Source organism: Olea europaea, unplaced genomic scaffold (assembly GCF_002742605.1).
Source record: "Olea europaea var. sylvestris unplaced genomic scaffold, O_europaea_v1 scaffold547, whole genome shotgun sequence".
Taxonomy (NCBI): Eukaryota; Viridiplantae; Streptophyta; class Magnoliopsida; order Lamiales; family Oleaceae; genus Olea; species Olea europaea.
This window is the reverse complement of record NW_019263801.1, coordinates 129,750-146,921: the sequence shown is the minus strand read 5'-3', so window position 1 is coordinate 146,921 and position 17,172 is coordinate 129,750. Positions and strand designations below refer to the sequence as shown.

Here is a 17,172-nt window from a genome sequence, read left to right as displayed (position 1 = left end):
AATCTAATTCCACATGTTAATTTAATTCTTGATATTGGAAGATAATATCAGAAGAGCATTAATAAATATTTACAATTCTTAAATGAAGACTAGGGTCATAAAGAAAATGGACAAGGAGACTAGAAATTTCACTGAGACACTTGCTTAGCATGTCAGCATTAGTTTTAAACCCAAATCTGTTTCCCCAGAGTTGCTCAGGTTATCATCATTTCACAATTTTCCCAAATGCAAGGTTTTTCTTCACACCTCCCACCTAGGTGCCTTTTAGAACACTACATATTACAATCATCAACAAATCTGCTTCCTATAAATGGCCTTGACACTGAACTCAGAATTCAATGCCACACTGATGCACACAAATCTGCTTCCCATAAATGGCCTTGACACTGAACTCAGAATTCAATGCGACACTGATGCACACAAAATGATTATCTAGCAATCCATCATCAATCATCATTACTGCCGTTAGCGCCATTGGCATTGGCAGTGTCATTCAAACCTTTAAAATGTATAAACAGGCCTAAACTGGAAAGAGAAGGGACTGAGGTATACTGGGAATAAAAATTGGAGAGTAAATGGGAAGACAGCCAGTTGGGGAGGAAGGAAGGGTATTACAATTGTTGTAAACATGTTTGGCTGGTAGAGGATGTGAGAAGCATGAAGGTCGATGATGGAGAGATTGGGGCAAAGTATAGGGAAATGGAGATTAAATGCATCCCAGCGCAAAGGGAACATGAAGGATGAAGAGGGCAACAAAATTAAGTTGAAAGTGTTAATTGGGCTCATGGTAGTGCAATAGAAAATGAGATAAGTGATTTGAGTTGGAAAAAGAAGTGGTGAAGCTTTACCAGAGGAAAGCATTTGCTGGTAGGATAGCATAGTAAGACTACATGTGGTAGGATTAGGGAGTTTCTTCAGACAATGGGGTGAAAGGTGGGGCGACCGAAGCTGCTGCAGTAGAATTGAAGGAAGATTTCAGAAATTTTATGAGTTTTATCATTAACATATTTCATTTTACCCAACGACTTGGCATTTGCTTTCTTCCTTCTGTTTCACTTCTTGTTCCTTGTTTAATAGTTTTTTCCCTTACCCACGGAAGGGTTTCTTTCTAACAAGAGGGCTAAAAAGTTATCAGGGGTTGACATCATATGAAACCTAATGAGGCACTTTTCTAGTTATTACATGATTATTTTGATGATTAATTTTACAAATTCAGGGATTGAAACTTTGTTCATTAAAAACTAAATTATTGTCAATATTGTAGAAAGTATAGGTTGTTCAAGAGTAATTCACTCATCCAATAACCATGTATGAATAAATAAACCTGTCACATGGAAACATGTAAAAACTATGTCAAGTATGGTAGGCAATGAACAGATGTAATTTGTGTTCAGCTTAGGAATATTACGAGTCATAAAATTGTGAGACATGGAGTAAGGAAGGGAGGGGAAAGGGAGAAGCTCTGTGCTTCCACCTTTGAAATTGCAGGCTGCATGGTTCCTCTGTATGATGCTGCAAGGCCGAGCATTAATCCTACAGTTGTACTTTCATGTTCCTGCTGAGGATACATCAGGATTAGAAAATGCTACTTAATATAGATAAAAGGAATATATGAAATATTATGAAGATAAAAGATGAAAATGGGAGGGAAGATGAAGTTGAGAAGAAAAACAAGTATTTATCTGGAGCAATCAGCCATACAGTTACAAGAATATAATGGGTGACAACAGGCATTAATGTTATCATATCAGCAGCAATTTTTAGAAAGTTATTTGAAAAGGCTCATACATCACTAAGAATCAGAGATTTAGTGTGAAACAAAACCAGTTTCAGTGAGAATCTCACTGGTATAGAATTCTTAGTATAATCAAATAACGATCACCAAACCCACGTGAGTTCTTATTTGCTATCATTAACTCCGTAATTGTGCATACGTCTCACAGTACAAATCAAATACATGAATCCATTTTGGTCATTGCATTTGTAAAGCATGCATTACACTTGTCGAAAGAGTAAATGCATGATGATATTTCTGAAGAACACAAGGCCAAAGGAAAAGAAAAAGTTTCACTGTAACCTCTCAGAAAGACAACTCATCACAACTTCCAGGTAAATGATAGGATGTTCACGATTCTGTGAGATAGGTGGTCATTTGGGCCAAAACAGTTTTATGCATGTGTACACGGACGTGCCTCTTTGTGTATGTGCATGCATATATATCTATACAAACAATCATGCTTGGTATAAACCATGGTTTACACTTTGCCACATGGCAAAGTGTCATTTGGCAGTTTATAAATTTAAAAATTTAAAAATTTAAAAAAAAAATTAAAAAAAAAAAGACAATTTTCAATCACTTTTTTACAACACGGCAAAAGTCAACAATGATATCAACTTTGGAATGTACAATGGCAAAATACCTATACAAATATGTAGGTGTGTCAATGTGTATATTATGTATATGTGCATATTTTCGTATATGTATGTATGAATGTGTGCGCGTGCATGTGTGTGCATATATTTATACACGAGACGTAAAAGATTATATTTATGTATGAAGGTATATAAATATACAAAAAAGATGTAAAAGATTGAAGATAAAGAAAATAAATGGGGGAATGAATCAGTAGTTCAACCTGTGAATAGTACTGGTATACATCAGTAATATTCAAAACATGAAGTTGTCCATGTAGACCCAAAGCAAGAAGAAGCCCCGCATGACTAACATTGGGCTCCTCAGGTTTGTTATAAAGTATCCATGTTCTTGACATTTTCCCCTGGGTGAAAAGCACGCAGTCCGTGAGAAACAATTTTAAGTGAATGCCCTAAATCTCATCCAACATGAAATACGGGAGAGATGGGGAAGAACACAATATCTATGATCACAATTGCCCAGTGGCTATTACTTTAAAATATATATCAAAAATAAACCTGAAGGGGAGCAAATCTTAAGCCTGCAGCAACTGCATTGTGAAATTCAGGCCAACACTTGAGATCTTGAACGTTTGCGTCTAAATTAACCTGCAAAACAGTTAACATTCCCACATGATTGTTGAAGCCTATCTATTATAGCATAAACAAAAACCATAGAGACATGAGATTACTGTTGCATTTTGCTGTGCAGGCAACCGACCAGCCAAAACAAGTTTTGGAACAGTGAGAGCCTGCAACAAAAAAATCGTTCGTGTGATTATTTTATCACTTACCATGTCTAGGACGAAAGTGCAGCAAGAAAAAAGAAAGTTCACTTCATTAAAAAAAAAAAAAAGAAAGACCAGATAATACAAGTTGTAATAATAACTAAAACCAAAAAGAAGAAGCACCTCTGTTAAAAGGGTACATATTGTGCCCAGTGTAAATGCCCCACGACCGAAAGGAAGAGTAGTAGTTCTTTGAGCAAGATGCCAGAGCTGAGTCTGTATAAATAATATCAAAATAAGTGACTATAGGTTGAAAAAATGTTTAAGATCTAATCCCACATAGATAGGAATGAGAAATGATTATCAGAGTCAAAGAAGTTGCACATCTATTGATCCGAAATCAAAGAAAAACAGGTAAAAGTCCCTTCAAATGACAAGCAGGTAAAGATCTGTTTTAAGTGAATAAAAAAGCAGACACCTGTTGGAGGTCCTGATCAGAAGCCGTAGGGTTAACAGGAGTTTGTATTGCTACAGGCTTTGCAGAGCACAAAAGACGTCTCACCTGTGTAAAAGACAACTAACAGTTATATAAAGTGGATAACCCATAAGACTAGCATGGCAGTGCGACACAACTATTTTTCATCAAAACTACATGCAAGAAATTGACTCAAACTCGTAGCAGAAGTCCACAATTCAATCAAATATTGAAAGCTAGAAAAATAATCTCCAATGAACTCTGTGAACATTGTTGCAGGAAATGTGCATGCCAATGGCATGAACTTTGAAATCAATAAGCCTATAGATGGTTATATGTACATAATATATTACAAATATCGACAACTTGGATCTATCTCAGAAACAAAGATGCTCTCAGACAAACTTAGAAAATGCATACTGAGGAATTGGTCGCCAAACAGTTCATCTAAATGACATGGATAGTCAAATCAGTATAACTTCTGTTGAATATAAATAAAAATTACGTGACAGGGGGTCTCAATTCCAGACTACAGAGTGTGCTGGTCCAGTTGGATGCTCAAAAAGATCATGTCTTGTATGTGGCAGTACAAAACTTAACCAAGAACGTAAAGCACTAAACAAGGATGCAGCAACAGCCATGAATGAAAACACGATATTCAACAAACTATTAATATCAGAGCACCATAACATGAACATCCTTCCAACATGAAGCATTGTAAAATCATATGAGATATATTGAAAAAATTAAGCCCTTTTTGGTAGGGATTAAAATTAGATTTTTAGTAGATTTTGATGAAATTTTTGAAATGTGTGGTTCAAAAGTTGTGGGACCCATGAAATATGTGATTAGTATTGATTGTTTGACTTTGAATTAAATTAAAAGTCTTATTTAAATCAATACCAAACAAGGGCTAAATACCAATTTCAATATGTGAATACAGACCTGTAAAGTTAAAGTTGACAAGTGGTAAGTTATCACTTTATTGGGATTCAAAATAAAATTTCAGCAGAAAACAATTTCTATGATGGTTTTTTGATGTAGATAAGTTCATTAGTGTGAAATGCACCTCATTTAGCCGCATATCACGACCATAGCGCAACTGTATGCTAGAGTTGAAAATATGCTCCATTCCATCAGTCACTGATTCATCGAAAGAATCTAGATCCTTAAGCTTTGTACTCTCCAATTCAAGCGTTTCAGAAACTGAGGAAGGTATCGTCACAGGGTGCAGATGCAAAACGTAAGGTGTAGACATTGAGATCAAATTTAAATTCGTACGACGTTCCTGTTCCACGATCTTGCTTGGATCTGTCGAACACAATAAAGCCAAATCTTCCCTGCCAAGGAGCACGTAAGCAGCTGCTGGCCATTTTGTTGGAGGAGACTCACGACACCTGTCCAAAGCCTTGAACAGACATAATAACATATGATTATTTATGAAATTGAACACCAAAAGATATTTTAGGAACCAAAAATTTCTGTTGGCTCATCCCCTGAAAATCCCAAGATCTACTAGGAAGAAAAATGAAAGAATATGTTCATTTAGAGCACACACTTTGCGCAGAGAGAGAGAGAGAGAGAGAGAGGATAATGCACAAGATAAAATATCCAAATTCATTAATGTCTGAAAGTCTTCAAATGTGTTTAACCTTTGTTAAGGTTTAGCAGCGAGCCATCAAAACCCCCAGAAAAGGAGCAAATATGGCGATAAAATACAACAATGCACTTCCATAAATCAAGAAATTGAACTGTCAACTTACATGTCGCAAAGGAAGAGAGACGCCAGCTGGCAGCAAGTCCAACTGTTGCAAACCAAATTTTTCACCGACCATTGCCAGAACAGTTAGCTCTTCACGAGTATAAAATAACCCAGATGCAACATTACAGGTAACACCAGTTGACAACCTTTTTTCTGATTGGTCTGCTCCACACAATAGGCTATAGAATGAAACAATCTTCCGCGCCCAGTTTACAACAGAACTTCCATCTTTACAGACCAGAAAGGGAAGATCTTTAGTACTAGCAGAACTACATCCATGATGCAAACAATTTTCTAGCCATCTGAATAAACTTGGAGGCGTCCTTGGAGAAAATGAGAGCTTAGACTCCTCAAAGCCTTTCAAAAGTACAGGAAAATCACGTTTATAATGATCCAAGTAGTTTTTTTCATCCAAGAAACCAGCAACATCGCATAATAGAACTACCAGAAGACTCAAATCCCTACAAGAAAAAAAATATAATTATGCCAAGAAATACAGAAATGGACGAGAATGTGATCAGAAAATGTTGAAGTCAGTTTTCTAACTCCATAAATGCAAGGACTAGTTGAAAAACATTGAAGCCAAGCAAGGAAAACTTTGCGATCATAATTCTAAAACAAAATGCGTTAAATTACAATTAAGACGGAACTTTTATAATAAAAAGAGGACAAATTAGGAAAAGTTAGAAGTACTGAGTGTGTATATATAAGCTGTGTGAATTCCTGATATCCTTAGTCATTTTCTGGTCACCTTTACATTCTTGCTTCAATTCTATCTTATAAATTAAAACGAATCAGAAACTACTAAACTCGCGTACTTTTCTTCACATGTTGAGGTATTGGTGCAACCAAGTTAATTGATTGGCATAATTTGCCAACTATACTAAGTAAAAGAAAATGGATGGTATTTTTTAAAAAATAACATATCCATTCTATATGTCCCTCACTGTTGTCCCCTACTTTCTTGAAAAATGTTTTGTTGTTACTCATCTATTTCTCATGTCTGGAATTCTTTTCATGTACAAAAGAAAATTAGAATATGAATTTTTTGATCTTTTGCTTGTTTGGATAAAGTCGACGCTCTCAAATGCAACGCAATTATGTGACTGGATAGCTGTGCAAGTTGCTTAATCATTGTCAAAAACTGCAAAATGCAATGGATGCTGATGAAAAGAAATATGATGGGATAAGTTATGAACCTTTTCCGTAGATTGTCTAGTTTCAAAGTTTCGTATACTGCATGCAGTGAATCCAAAGTTTCTGTCAGCAATTTCATGTAGAATGATTCCTCGGTTCTCTGGGGGTAGCCTACAACCGCTCCAGATGAACTCGTTACCTGCATGCCTGATGATGTTCTAGAAAAAGTAGCAGCTATAAAGTTATGTTTACAATACTTGTCATGATATCTGCTTTTGATAAGAAACTCCCATGACGAATGTGAAGCCGAATCTGAAGATATTTGAAACAAACGGTTAGACTTCCTACACAATAGCCTTATAACACTACAAAAAGACTCCCATTCCGAATCAGCACTGGAATCTGCCTTTGATAGATAAGCTGAACTGCCATCGCCCCATAGAAGGACTAGGAAGTGATTGTAAAAACAAGGACTCAGCCCTTCAGCCATTGCATTGATACAATCATTAGTTAGAGAAGAAGAAGGGCTACGTCGAAATGCACATCTGTAAACCTAAAACAAAGAAGCAGAAGTTGTTAACATCTATCAATGTCAGACTTTTGGGTAGAAGAGAAGATACAGAGTGCACAAAAATAAATGTTTTACAGAAATACTATGGAAATTAAGTCAGTGCAGGCTTGTTTTCTCTTTCATGACATTCAGGTACGGGTGTTCAGAAAAACTAACTTATTATTGCCTATTTGTGATTTCTTTTCAAAAAAACCGGAATATTAATAGTGATCGAAAAAATAAAAAATTCAAAATTCAAATACATGATATTTACTATCTGTACTTTCAGGCAAATTGTCAAAAAAAATTCTGTATAACTGTGTAGAATACTTTTTTTTCAGTTAAACTGGGTCCACAGTGCAATAAAGTGACACAAACATTCAGATATTTCCTTGAAGGACTGCCAAAATGGCATATGATTTTGTTTTACGTCCCTAATCAGTAGTCTAGAACGATAAAAGCAGTATTGGATGTCAATTTCAAAGAACGCCCGTATAATTCTTTTGCATACCTGTCCATTGTTCAAATTTAAATTTATTCGCCCTTCCACAGCATCAGCCAATCCAACAATTTTCAAATCATGGATAGTAGGTTTGGTTCCTGAAAGCTTTGGATTAATCAAAAGCTGATCTCCACCCAAAAAGGAGGGCATAGCATATCGGCATAGGCATAGCTTTCCAGACTGCAAGTGTAAAAACTAACTCAGCATGCATATACCTAAATTTCAGCAGAAATGGTAATCCATATAAAGCTCAAAAGAAGTAAGTACAGTAACTTAGGTTTCATGTTACATGAAAACAGTGAAATGTTTGTTGATTGGCAGTTACCTACAGGAGGATTTTAAAAAATGCCGTAAAGACAGTGTCCTGACTCATGATTTGAGTTGAAAATTGAGGAGCACAATTAAAACTAAATTTCTGTATATTCCAGCTTAAACAATAAGATGGCCAATGCAAACTCCTAGATCTCATGATAGTCGCAAACACAGAACATCATATAATTTATGCTTGCAGCATTGTCAGAAATAACTCACAAGTAGCTCTCGAGAAGAACTCAAGATGGCAGGAGCCATGCCAATGATGCCATCATCTCAACTTCAGTCTATAATCATACTTCAAAGAAATGAAGAAAATTGCAGAAATGTGATTTGAACATTTACCTCTAACGTAAAGATTTTCATGTTTTTAGACTCTCTTATCCTTAACCAGTGTCTCAAGAAAAAATCCCACAAAAATACCCTTCTTTGGACCCGACAACCATATTTTGAATTTGAAAACCAGCAATTGAACAATAGAATTACAGGAGTATGACCTAAAAAAGAAATCTCCAAGGAAACAACTGCATATGCAAGGGAGACTGGAGAAGAATCCAAAACATTCCACAAAAAGCAATATGCCAATATTAGCGATGAATAGTCTTAATGACAAAAAAGAAAACAAAAAGGATAAAGGTTTCTGAATGTTAATTAGCAATAAACATGGGAGAACAACAAAAACAAAAACATAAGCCCCGCCCCTCCTCCCATCCACCTCCAGCCACCCAAAGCAAAATGTAACGGGGAAAAAGTTTAAAGGTACAAAGAGCTTGTGTGCAGAATATTCAAATTTCATCACTGATTATGATACATAATATGGTACATATTGACAATATATGCAAGAAATAAGTAACTTCTAAGGGCAGACGTGTCATTTATCAAATATGAACCCACGTATTCAAAAGATATCATGTAAAAAAAATGGAGATCGTTATTCCAATAAGAAAACATAAAAAGTTCGAGCAACTTACATATAGAAGAAGGGTGTTTTCAGGTGTCAAAGTCATGATATCTCCAAATGGAAGTATTCCCACTTTTATTCTGCGTAGATCACTCAAATCATTTAATTGGATTATGGAAGGATAACAACTCGTAATAAAGAAGGTAAATTTACCTAGGACGGGTGACAATAACAGGTGCAGCAGCAATTGCAGGTATGCTCCAGCTCATGTCAGGTTTAATATCATAGACAATCTCATTATTTATTTCCACACACTGGAGACGCACAGACAACAACATCTTTTGTTCTTGGAGAAGAAAACATACAATAGGTGCAACATCATCATCAGTAGCCAAAAAAACCTGACACCATTAATTGAGACACTGAGTCAAAAGAAGAGGAAGTAAACAGAGACAGAACACCATTAGACCAGATTCCAGACATATCGTGAATGAAACAAGATGTGAAGCTTGCACCATGAAATTAAAAACTGTTAGAGAAAATATCCTAAAAACGCCTAGGATAGTGTCGCTCAGAAACTCCAACCCACCAAGAAGGATGTGTTTCCATTAGCAACCAGAACTCAGTATACTGATTATCACAGACTCTTAACAGAGTTAAACAAATTTAGTTAAGGTGGTATTTCGACAGGAACTCGCAATGTTTTAAAAGGCATAATTAGGTACCAAAGCGTTTTTCTTTCATGAGGCAAAGGGTGAGCCTTGAGGCATTTTGAGACAAAAAAAAAAAAAATTATTCAAAATGTTTACATAATAAAGCATAACAAGCTCCTGAATTCAGAACAATTTAAAATGTGTGCAAAAAAACATAAAAAGAGGATCTATAAAGCAGAAAAGCTACGATTTTAGTTGGTGGGACAGTGGACTATTTTCAAAGTAGATCTATTGTAAACACATAGAGTGTTTGACACCCATTTTTATGTAGAAATGCATTTTAAAATAGTAAATTGATGAAAAATATTTGGTTGAAAAATAAGGCACAGTTTTTTTTTTTGTGTAATATTATGTTAATAAATAATATGTGGTTGAAAAGAAGAGAGAGAGAAATTCATTTTGAAAAAAAATGGGTACCAAACAGGGCCACAAATTGTAAATGTTTTATTGGGGATTTGGACTATTCCCAAAGTGGATTAATAAAAAAATTTAATGTTTCGAGGCCAATCAAAGTAAATAAATCTAGAAATTAAGAATTGCATAACTAAAAAGCCTTAACACAGTGTTGTTAGGCTTGTATGGTGCAGAAGAGGAATTAAAATTCTTGAAACTTAAAGAAAGTTGAAACACTCTAAGATTTGTACAAAATAATTTTAATGTATTTCAATTGATTATTGAAAAAGTTTACAGAGGCTTTGTTTATATTGGCAAAATAATTTCCTAATTTTACTAATATAAAGAAACCAAACAATGTTACTAAAAGGATAGAAAACTGAAATTCTAAAAGTAAACAAAATTTAAAATCCTAATTTAAAAGGAAACAAAAATCCTACCATACTAGTACATGTTTTCTATCTTATTTCTGTTAGGATTGTCCTACATTAGTGTGATTCGCTTAGTTGAGATGTACGCCTCCAAAAGCCAACTCATAATCAAAACCTTGAGGCATTTTTTGTTTGCCTCTCACGATAATTTAAATCATGGGAACTAGGATCATTATCATACATGATAGGATATAGATATACTCTCTACTTGTTTCACATTATTTGCCCATTAAAATGAAAAATATGACCGTTATTCATCACGTCAAGTCACCATATTTGATTTTATATCTCTTGTGTAAGGTCTGTAACGGCTATATTTTTCATTCTCATTCTTACATTAATGTGGTTCAAACGGGGCCTAAGGATAGGTACCTCTGAATTGTACCTGAGAAGACAAATTAAAAGCCTAGATAATGACAAGATTATAACGAGAAAGTTTTCCGACTCGAAGAATACTCATGCTCTCTTGACAAATCAAGCTTCATAATCCATTGTTTCTTCCAATAAAAGACGTAAATTTAAAAGTTGGACCCAAAAATGCAAGTGCTTCTAAGCAATATGCACTCACGTTCAAAACTCAATCCAAAAGCCACCAAAACAAATAATAAGTTTGGCACCTTAATAGCAGCTGTGTGTGAACCCTTCCCCTGCCATATTCTTCGAAAGGAAAATTGCTTTGCTAATACCCTAGAAGGGATTAAATCAGATGTCTTAACATGCACCGCTCCAATGTTCGAGTTGAGAACTTCAACAGCCCACAAAGAATGTTTCATCTTTCCTACAAAACAACATGCAACAAATAACTATATATATATATATTTTTTTTTTATTTTTTTTTTGAATCCATCAAAAGAGTAGTAGATTCAGAATTCACTAGGAAATAAGCAAAATCTACCTTTGTTATGTGATGCCACAAGAGGAATAGTATCGCTCGTCCAAATTGTTAATTCATCAAATTCGCTCATTGGGCTCAGCTTACCCATTTCCTCGATATAAGTTAGCTGAGAATGGCATGATATTGTCACTTCCATAAATAGACTGATAGATAATATTGAAAATTTTGTATATGCATAGTGGGATAAGAACTTGGGAAGATCGCATCACCATGGGATGAAAAAAGAAAATTATATAGAACTAATGCCAATATAAAAGATTATTAAGAATACCTGAGGATCTTCCAAGGGATCATTCAATATCAGATGAGAGGACACTGTTCCACAATCAAATGAATTCATTGGAGTGTAATTATTTTGAGGACTGTATCCTAAACCCCTTTTTGGACGAAAGACATCACGAGCACTTAAAAATGGGCTTGAAGAAATTAATGTAATGTTTGTTGGCGGGTACCCCCCCGGAGCCAATTGGAGAAGTAAACCAAAAGGAAGAGGCCATATTGCTGTAACAATGTGAGTAAGTGGAACAGATACCACCTCACCTGTAGAAAAACAACCTCAAATTTATTGTGTTCAAGATGCACAAGATGACAAACAAATGAAATAAGAAATTAGAAGGCTTAATTACATTAACAGCCCCTAAAATTTTAGAAAAAGAACCATATTAGTCCCTAAAGTTTCAAATAGGTCGCGACATTGTCCACTCTAGCCCTTATTTGACACACTTTAAAATTTTAGTACATTTTTCTCTCTTTTTTTCGACCACATTATTCAATAAAATAATATTATACGTAAATCAAAAAATTTCCTTTCTTTTTTAACCCCACATACGCCCAAAAAATACTATTGCATTGTACATTTTTCCAAAATTTCTCTTTATAATGGGGCTCAAACAAGGGCCTAATCAACGAAAGAAGAGATTAGAGAAACTTTTTTTTTTTATAGGTAATCAGAGAATTTTATTCCTTAAAAGAGAGTACACGGAAGGTATACAATCACTTTAGGCATGAAAGGAACAACATGAAATTAGGCAACCCTAATAAAATAGCCCAAATAAAATAGATCTCTCAGTAAAGTTTCACAGATCACGGTATCCAAAATTACAAGAAATAAAGGAGGAACTACAAGAGAAGAGATTGCTAGACATGTATAACAACCAAAATCCAAAATTACAAGAAATGAAGGAGGAACTACTTTTGCACAGAAACAGCAAAAGGATGAGGATGAAAAATGAAAATACTTCATCCTAAAGGTTGGAAACCACCTTACTAGATAGGCCTCATCGGTTGGGGACCAATACTACAATTTTTTATTTCATTTTTGAACTTATATTCCTCATATTTTAAGATGATTCCATTTCCCCTTTGATGAATATGGCCTACTATCGTGATTATAAATTTAGAGCCCTTTCTTTATCTTCTTCTTATCCTTTCCCAAATTCTCCCCAAGATTTGAACCTATGTATTCATATCAAAAACACTCATAGAGCCTGGTTAATCATGCATGTTGTTGATCCACCAGAGAAATAGCAGGTAGATAGAGACACAGAGAAAATTGGAAGCATGAAGTGTGTCTAAAACCTTTTTACTTTGAAAGAAAGTATATTTATAAACCAAGATGACTTAGGAATGCATGGTCAAAAAGCATTTTAAGTCATGTAATTTGAAGTTAAAAGAGCAATTAATACTACTTCGTTTTTGTTCTCATTTGGAAAAAAATCCCCTTCTTGTTTGCTTGGTAGATAGAAAATTACTTGAAAACTACTACAAGTCATCTTCAAAATCAATTCATGGTTGAAAATTTGACAATTATTACTGAACATCTTCCTCCCTCTCTCAAACCAAAAATTGGAAACGCTTCCTCGTCTGCATTCCTACGATTTCTTTATGCGGGCTTTCCCTTCTCTAGGGATATCTTGAAGCTATACTAAATTGCAACTGTAGTTAATGTAACAGAAATTTGACGTCATGTAGATACGGACAAAACTAGGCATTTGCACAATCAAAACTATGGCCACATCAAAATTCCTTAAAGCAAAATAATGTGAATTGAACAAAAAACTATATAGCATATTGGTAAGAAGCGTAATATAAACCACTGCCAGAAATTAAAATAACCTGGAAAGCATTTAATAATATCTTTAGAAAATATTCTAAAAGGACATTATTAACTTGCCTGTTGTACTATAGATAGTTAAACTATCAATTTGAAGAACACATAACAAGGCTTCACACAGATCACCCATTCGGCACCAGCATGTCTGTAATTTTATCAGCACAGATGTAAGTCATCCAACCAAAATGAAGCAATAATAAAATTCAAACACAGATCCAGAGAGATTCCTCATTTTTACGTTCTTTATTTCTAGTCAGTCAATATTACTTTTCAAATAGGTAAGAATCTTGAAAATACTAGAAAAGACACACAAAAAAGCACATGGCACAACAGCCTAATTCAAGGCATAAGCCTTGACAAATAGCACTGAAAGCATAAAATGTAAGGCATTCCATGAAAATCTCATGTAAGGCACGGCTTAAGTAGTAGGGTGGTATGACTCATACAGCTTTTTAATAAAATGATATGAATAAGTCTTAATAAAATGTTCTGTTATTTTTTATAGCACCATACATACTTTAGCCAATAATTTAATGGAATTCCATATTTTGTGAATAACCATTTCTCTGTCCTTTAATTGAAAATATGCTAGAATATCCTTATAATGCCATATCTTTGAAGCAAATATGTTCACAAGTGCGTTTTCCTGAAATTTCATCATAAGACATTATAACTGCATTTGGAATCTCCTTTTATTCCCAAAACTATGCACCTTCGAGGACATATATGTCTGCCAAGTCACCAAAACTCCGTCATATTATTCATTTATCCAGTTGCTTACATGCCTAATTAGATATATTATATGCGAAGAACTCACCCATAAATGGCACTTCTTAATCCAAACGCTAACCTATTTACCGTCTATGAAACACGTTACATTTCGGAATAGAGAAAGAAATTAATCGAGTACAACAAACCATTTCTTAATGTTAAAACTGCTGGATTAGACTCTTTAAGCAAACTCGGTACCTTTATGACTTTGGATGGTAATGTAAACCTCTTGTACACTCGTGAGCCTATACTCCATATTATCCTGTCATAATGTCGCATGGTTCAAGTAAATTATTTTTAATTTCCAACAATGCAACAAATTTCAAAGATTTCCCAAAAGATGTAGCAAACATCATATTAAAATACAAATATCGAAAATAAGATTTAAATGATAGATATGTGACCCTCCCTAAAAGTTTAAAATTTTAGGTCAAGTAATTCAGCATTGTATCAGAGCAGACAAAGGCCCTAGGTTCTAACCTTGCCACGAACCATTTATTAAAAGTTGTGCACATTTAAAGCTTTAATGGAGATAATGAATTCCACCTACACATGAGAGAGTGTGCGTTGAAAATATAAGATTAAAAAATTAATATATGTGACCCTCTCTAAATGCGTAAGCTTTTAAATTGAGGGATTTAACAAGAAGGAATGGAAAATAAATAAGAAATATAAATAAGTGTGATCCTGTGATTGAAGTTACTTGGAAATGGAATTAAAAAATCAATAACTAAATTTTCTCTTCAGGAGCTAAAAAAAAAAATAATAATAATACTTTTAGCAATTCAAACATACAGTAAAAAGCTCATTTTTTATGTCACACTATCTTCATTTTCTAGCTTCGACTCCACTGCCTCCATATTTTGAAAAACTAGAGACGTGGTCAAATATTTTAACATTCACAAACAAAAAAACATTTTTTTTTTAAATTGTTGTTGGTACAATTTTGCCGATTAACTTGAGTAAAAAGCCAATCGCATGTCCGACATGATATGAAATAAAAATAAAATTTTATGAAACATCCGTCAATGATAGATAAAAACTGAAGCTTTTTAAACTTAATTGAATGGGCACAAAAAAGTTCAGAATTTCAAAATTCAACGAAGAAGACAAAGTAAAATAAAAAAACATGACCTTTATTCGTCACATCAAATCAAGATATTTGGCTTCTTATCTGGACCATAACAATTATATTTTTCATTTTCATTTTTACAATCATGTGGCTCAAACGGGGTAAAAATTCAAAAATTTGGAACATACTCATGTATATCAAGAATTCGAAGTCAAATAATGAAAAAACAAGTACCTATTTCCTCTAACAAAAAGCTCATTATCGCTCCAGTTACTAGTCGACGCTTCGAGTTCATCTGCAGCTTCATCACGTTGTTTGGTGACATTAAGATCAAAGAGAAAGAAATGGTAATCATCGTCAGAGGGCTTGCCGCCGTCGAGGGCTTCGGCGACCAAGCCAAAGGGCTTGAACTCGCCGAGTACTGTGAGTTCTCGGACGGCGGGCATTTCCTGAATCGAATCGGTGAGTGGCATGAATGCCGATTTGTGAGGTGGGATGAAAATGTCTCTCCCGCTCTTTTTTGGGTTTGATTCGAGTGTGAGCCTCGAGGAAGGGAGCTTGAGAGCGTTAAAACCCTAGTGGGAGGTTTTAATCGGACCCGGTTTGACACCGGTCACATATGTCGAACTCGATCGACTAATTCCAGAACGAACCGAAATGTTTGGGTTTGGCTTGTCCCCTATGGCTATATGGACAATTTCATTGTAATTTCTGCTTGGGGTCCCAACTTTTTATAAACTTTTCATTTGTGGTACTTGTGTCCTCAAGTTTTAACATTGTGGGCCCGGAATCCTCAGTTTACAGAAAATATTTATTTAGGGACAATATTACATGTATCGAATCTTTTACTTACTACTCACAACAGAGGTAAGGATCATATGTAAGTATTTTTAAATTCACATAAGGTCCGCATACATTGTGAGAAGAGGGACACCATTCGATATATATGGAATAATCACTTATTTAGATGTTGTATTTCCATGCAATATGTGAGGGATGACAGGTTAAAAAATAATAATAATAAAATAAAATAAATTATCCCTATAATCAAATGATGATTGTTCAAATTGTGGTTGTCCAAATCGTCCATTAGGCTTTCAACTCAGTCCATGTTTATTGGGTGTACTTATGTATACAAAACTATGCTCATCCATGACCCACATATGACTTATTGGTCTTGTGTTACGTTCTACCTATCATACGATATAACACGGAGTCTAAAGAGAAAGCTTTTCAATGTGCAACTCAGTTCAACTCTTTCCATCTTTTCTATTGAAGTTGTGAGCCAAGAGTCAGACTAAGTCTTACCACGTGCAACAAAGGAAGCACTACTTTAAACAATTATGATAGCCCTATCCAAAGTTGGCTGAGTCTTTCAAGACTTCGAAGCTACCACCCCAATTAATCGGTTATCTGGTGTCTACGTGCTTCACGATTTACAGGACAAAACACCTTCACAAGTCTTCCCATAAATAGGAGGGCAATCTGAATATGCAGGGGAGAACAATTGATTATCTAGTCTACAAAGCTTCCTCAATATTCATCCAACTAAGATATCATATCACCATTACTATCACATTTATCTTCCACCACTTACAATCATATCATCCAATCATTTCGACACTATTCGTAAAAAATTCGCAAGCGTACAAGATCGTTGTACAAGTAATAAGTGTAACACCCCAAATTTTTTATAAAAATTGGAGTGTTACGAAAAACTCAATTTTCTTTTTATTAAATGCAGAACGACACAAATCAAAGAAATTCTTTATTTTCAATTATAAATATCAATTTAAACACAATATCTGAGTTTCTAAAAATTAAAATACAATCAATGGACTAATTATACAAATGAGTTTTTGAACAAATAAAAACTAACAATTAAAGTTAGAAACACGAAATGACACAAACTGAATATTTAATATCATTTTTCTTTCTTCGATTCACTTGGCAGTCCGCATCACCATCATTCCACAATTCAAATCGATCCAAACTAACCTGTAAA

General features: G+C 34.6%; 1 protein-coding gene across 6 annotated transcripts in view; it reads right to left on the bottom strand.

The window, feature by feature from the left end:
* LOC111389005 (anaphase-promoting complex subunit 1) overlaps positions 1-15,832 on the bottom strand; it is a 38,328-nt gene extending 22,496 nt beyond the window's left edge. For 2 of the 6 annotated variants that reach the window (XM_023013845.1, XM_023013846.1), the window contains exons 1-18: positions 15,402-15,832; positions 14,294-14,357; positions 13,385-13,469; positions 11,483-11,751; positions 11,212-11,317; positions 10,934-11,094; positions 8,993-9,180; positions 8,850-8,919; positions 7,576-7,746; positions 6,577-7,067; positions 5,379-5,838; positions 4,685-5,023; positions 3,619-3,702; positions 3,324-3,416; positions 3,105-3,164; positions 2,932-3,021; positions 2,637-2,777; positions 1,475-1,558 (exon numbers count right to left, since the gene is read on the bottom strand). In XM_023013845.1, coding sequence (XP_022869613.1) covers positions 1,475-1,558; positions 2,637-2,777; positions 2,932-3,021; positions 3,105-3,164; positions 3,324-3,416; positions 3,619-3,702; positions 4,685-5,023; positions 5,379-5,838; positions 6,577-7,067; positions 7,576-7,746; positions 8,850-8,919; positions 8,993-9,180; positions 10,934-11,094; positions 11,212-11,317; positions 11,483-11,751; positions 13,385-13,469; positions 14,294-14,357; positions 15,402-15,640 — 3,195 coding nt within the window. In that variant the 5' untranslated portion in view covers positions 15,641-15,832. The remainder of the gene's footprint in view (positions 1-1,474; positions 1,559-2,636; positions 2,778-2,931; positions 3,022-3,104; positions 3,165-3,323; positions 3,417-3,618; positions 3,703-4,684; positions 5,024-5,378; positions 5,839-6,576; positions 7,068-7,575; positions 7,747-8,849; positions 8,920-8,992; positions 9,181-10,933; positions 11,095-11,211; positions 11,318-11,482; positions 11,752-13,384; positions 13,470-14,293; positions 14,358-15,401) is intronic. The other 4 variants (XM_023013843.1, XM_023013840.1, XM_023013841.1 and 1 more) reach the window with 4 other exon arrangements.
* Positions 15,833-17,172: the final 1,340 nt, after the last annotated feature.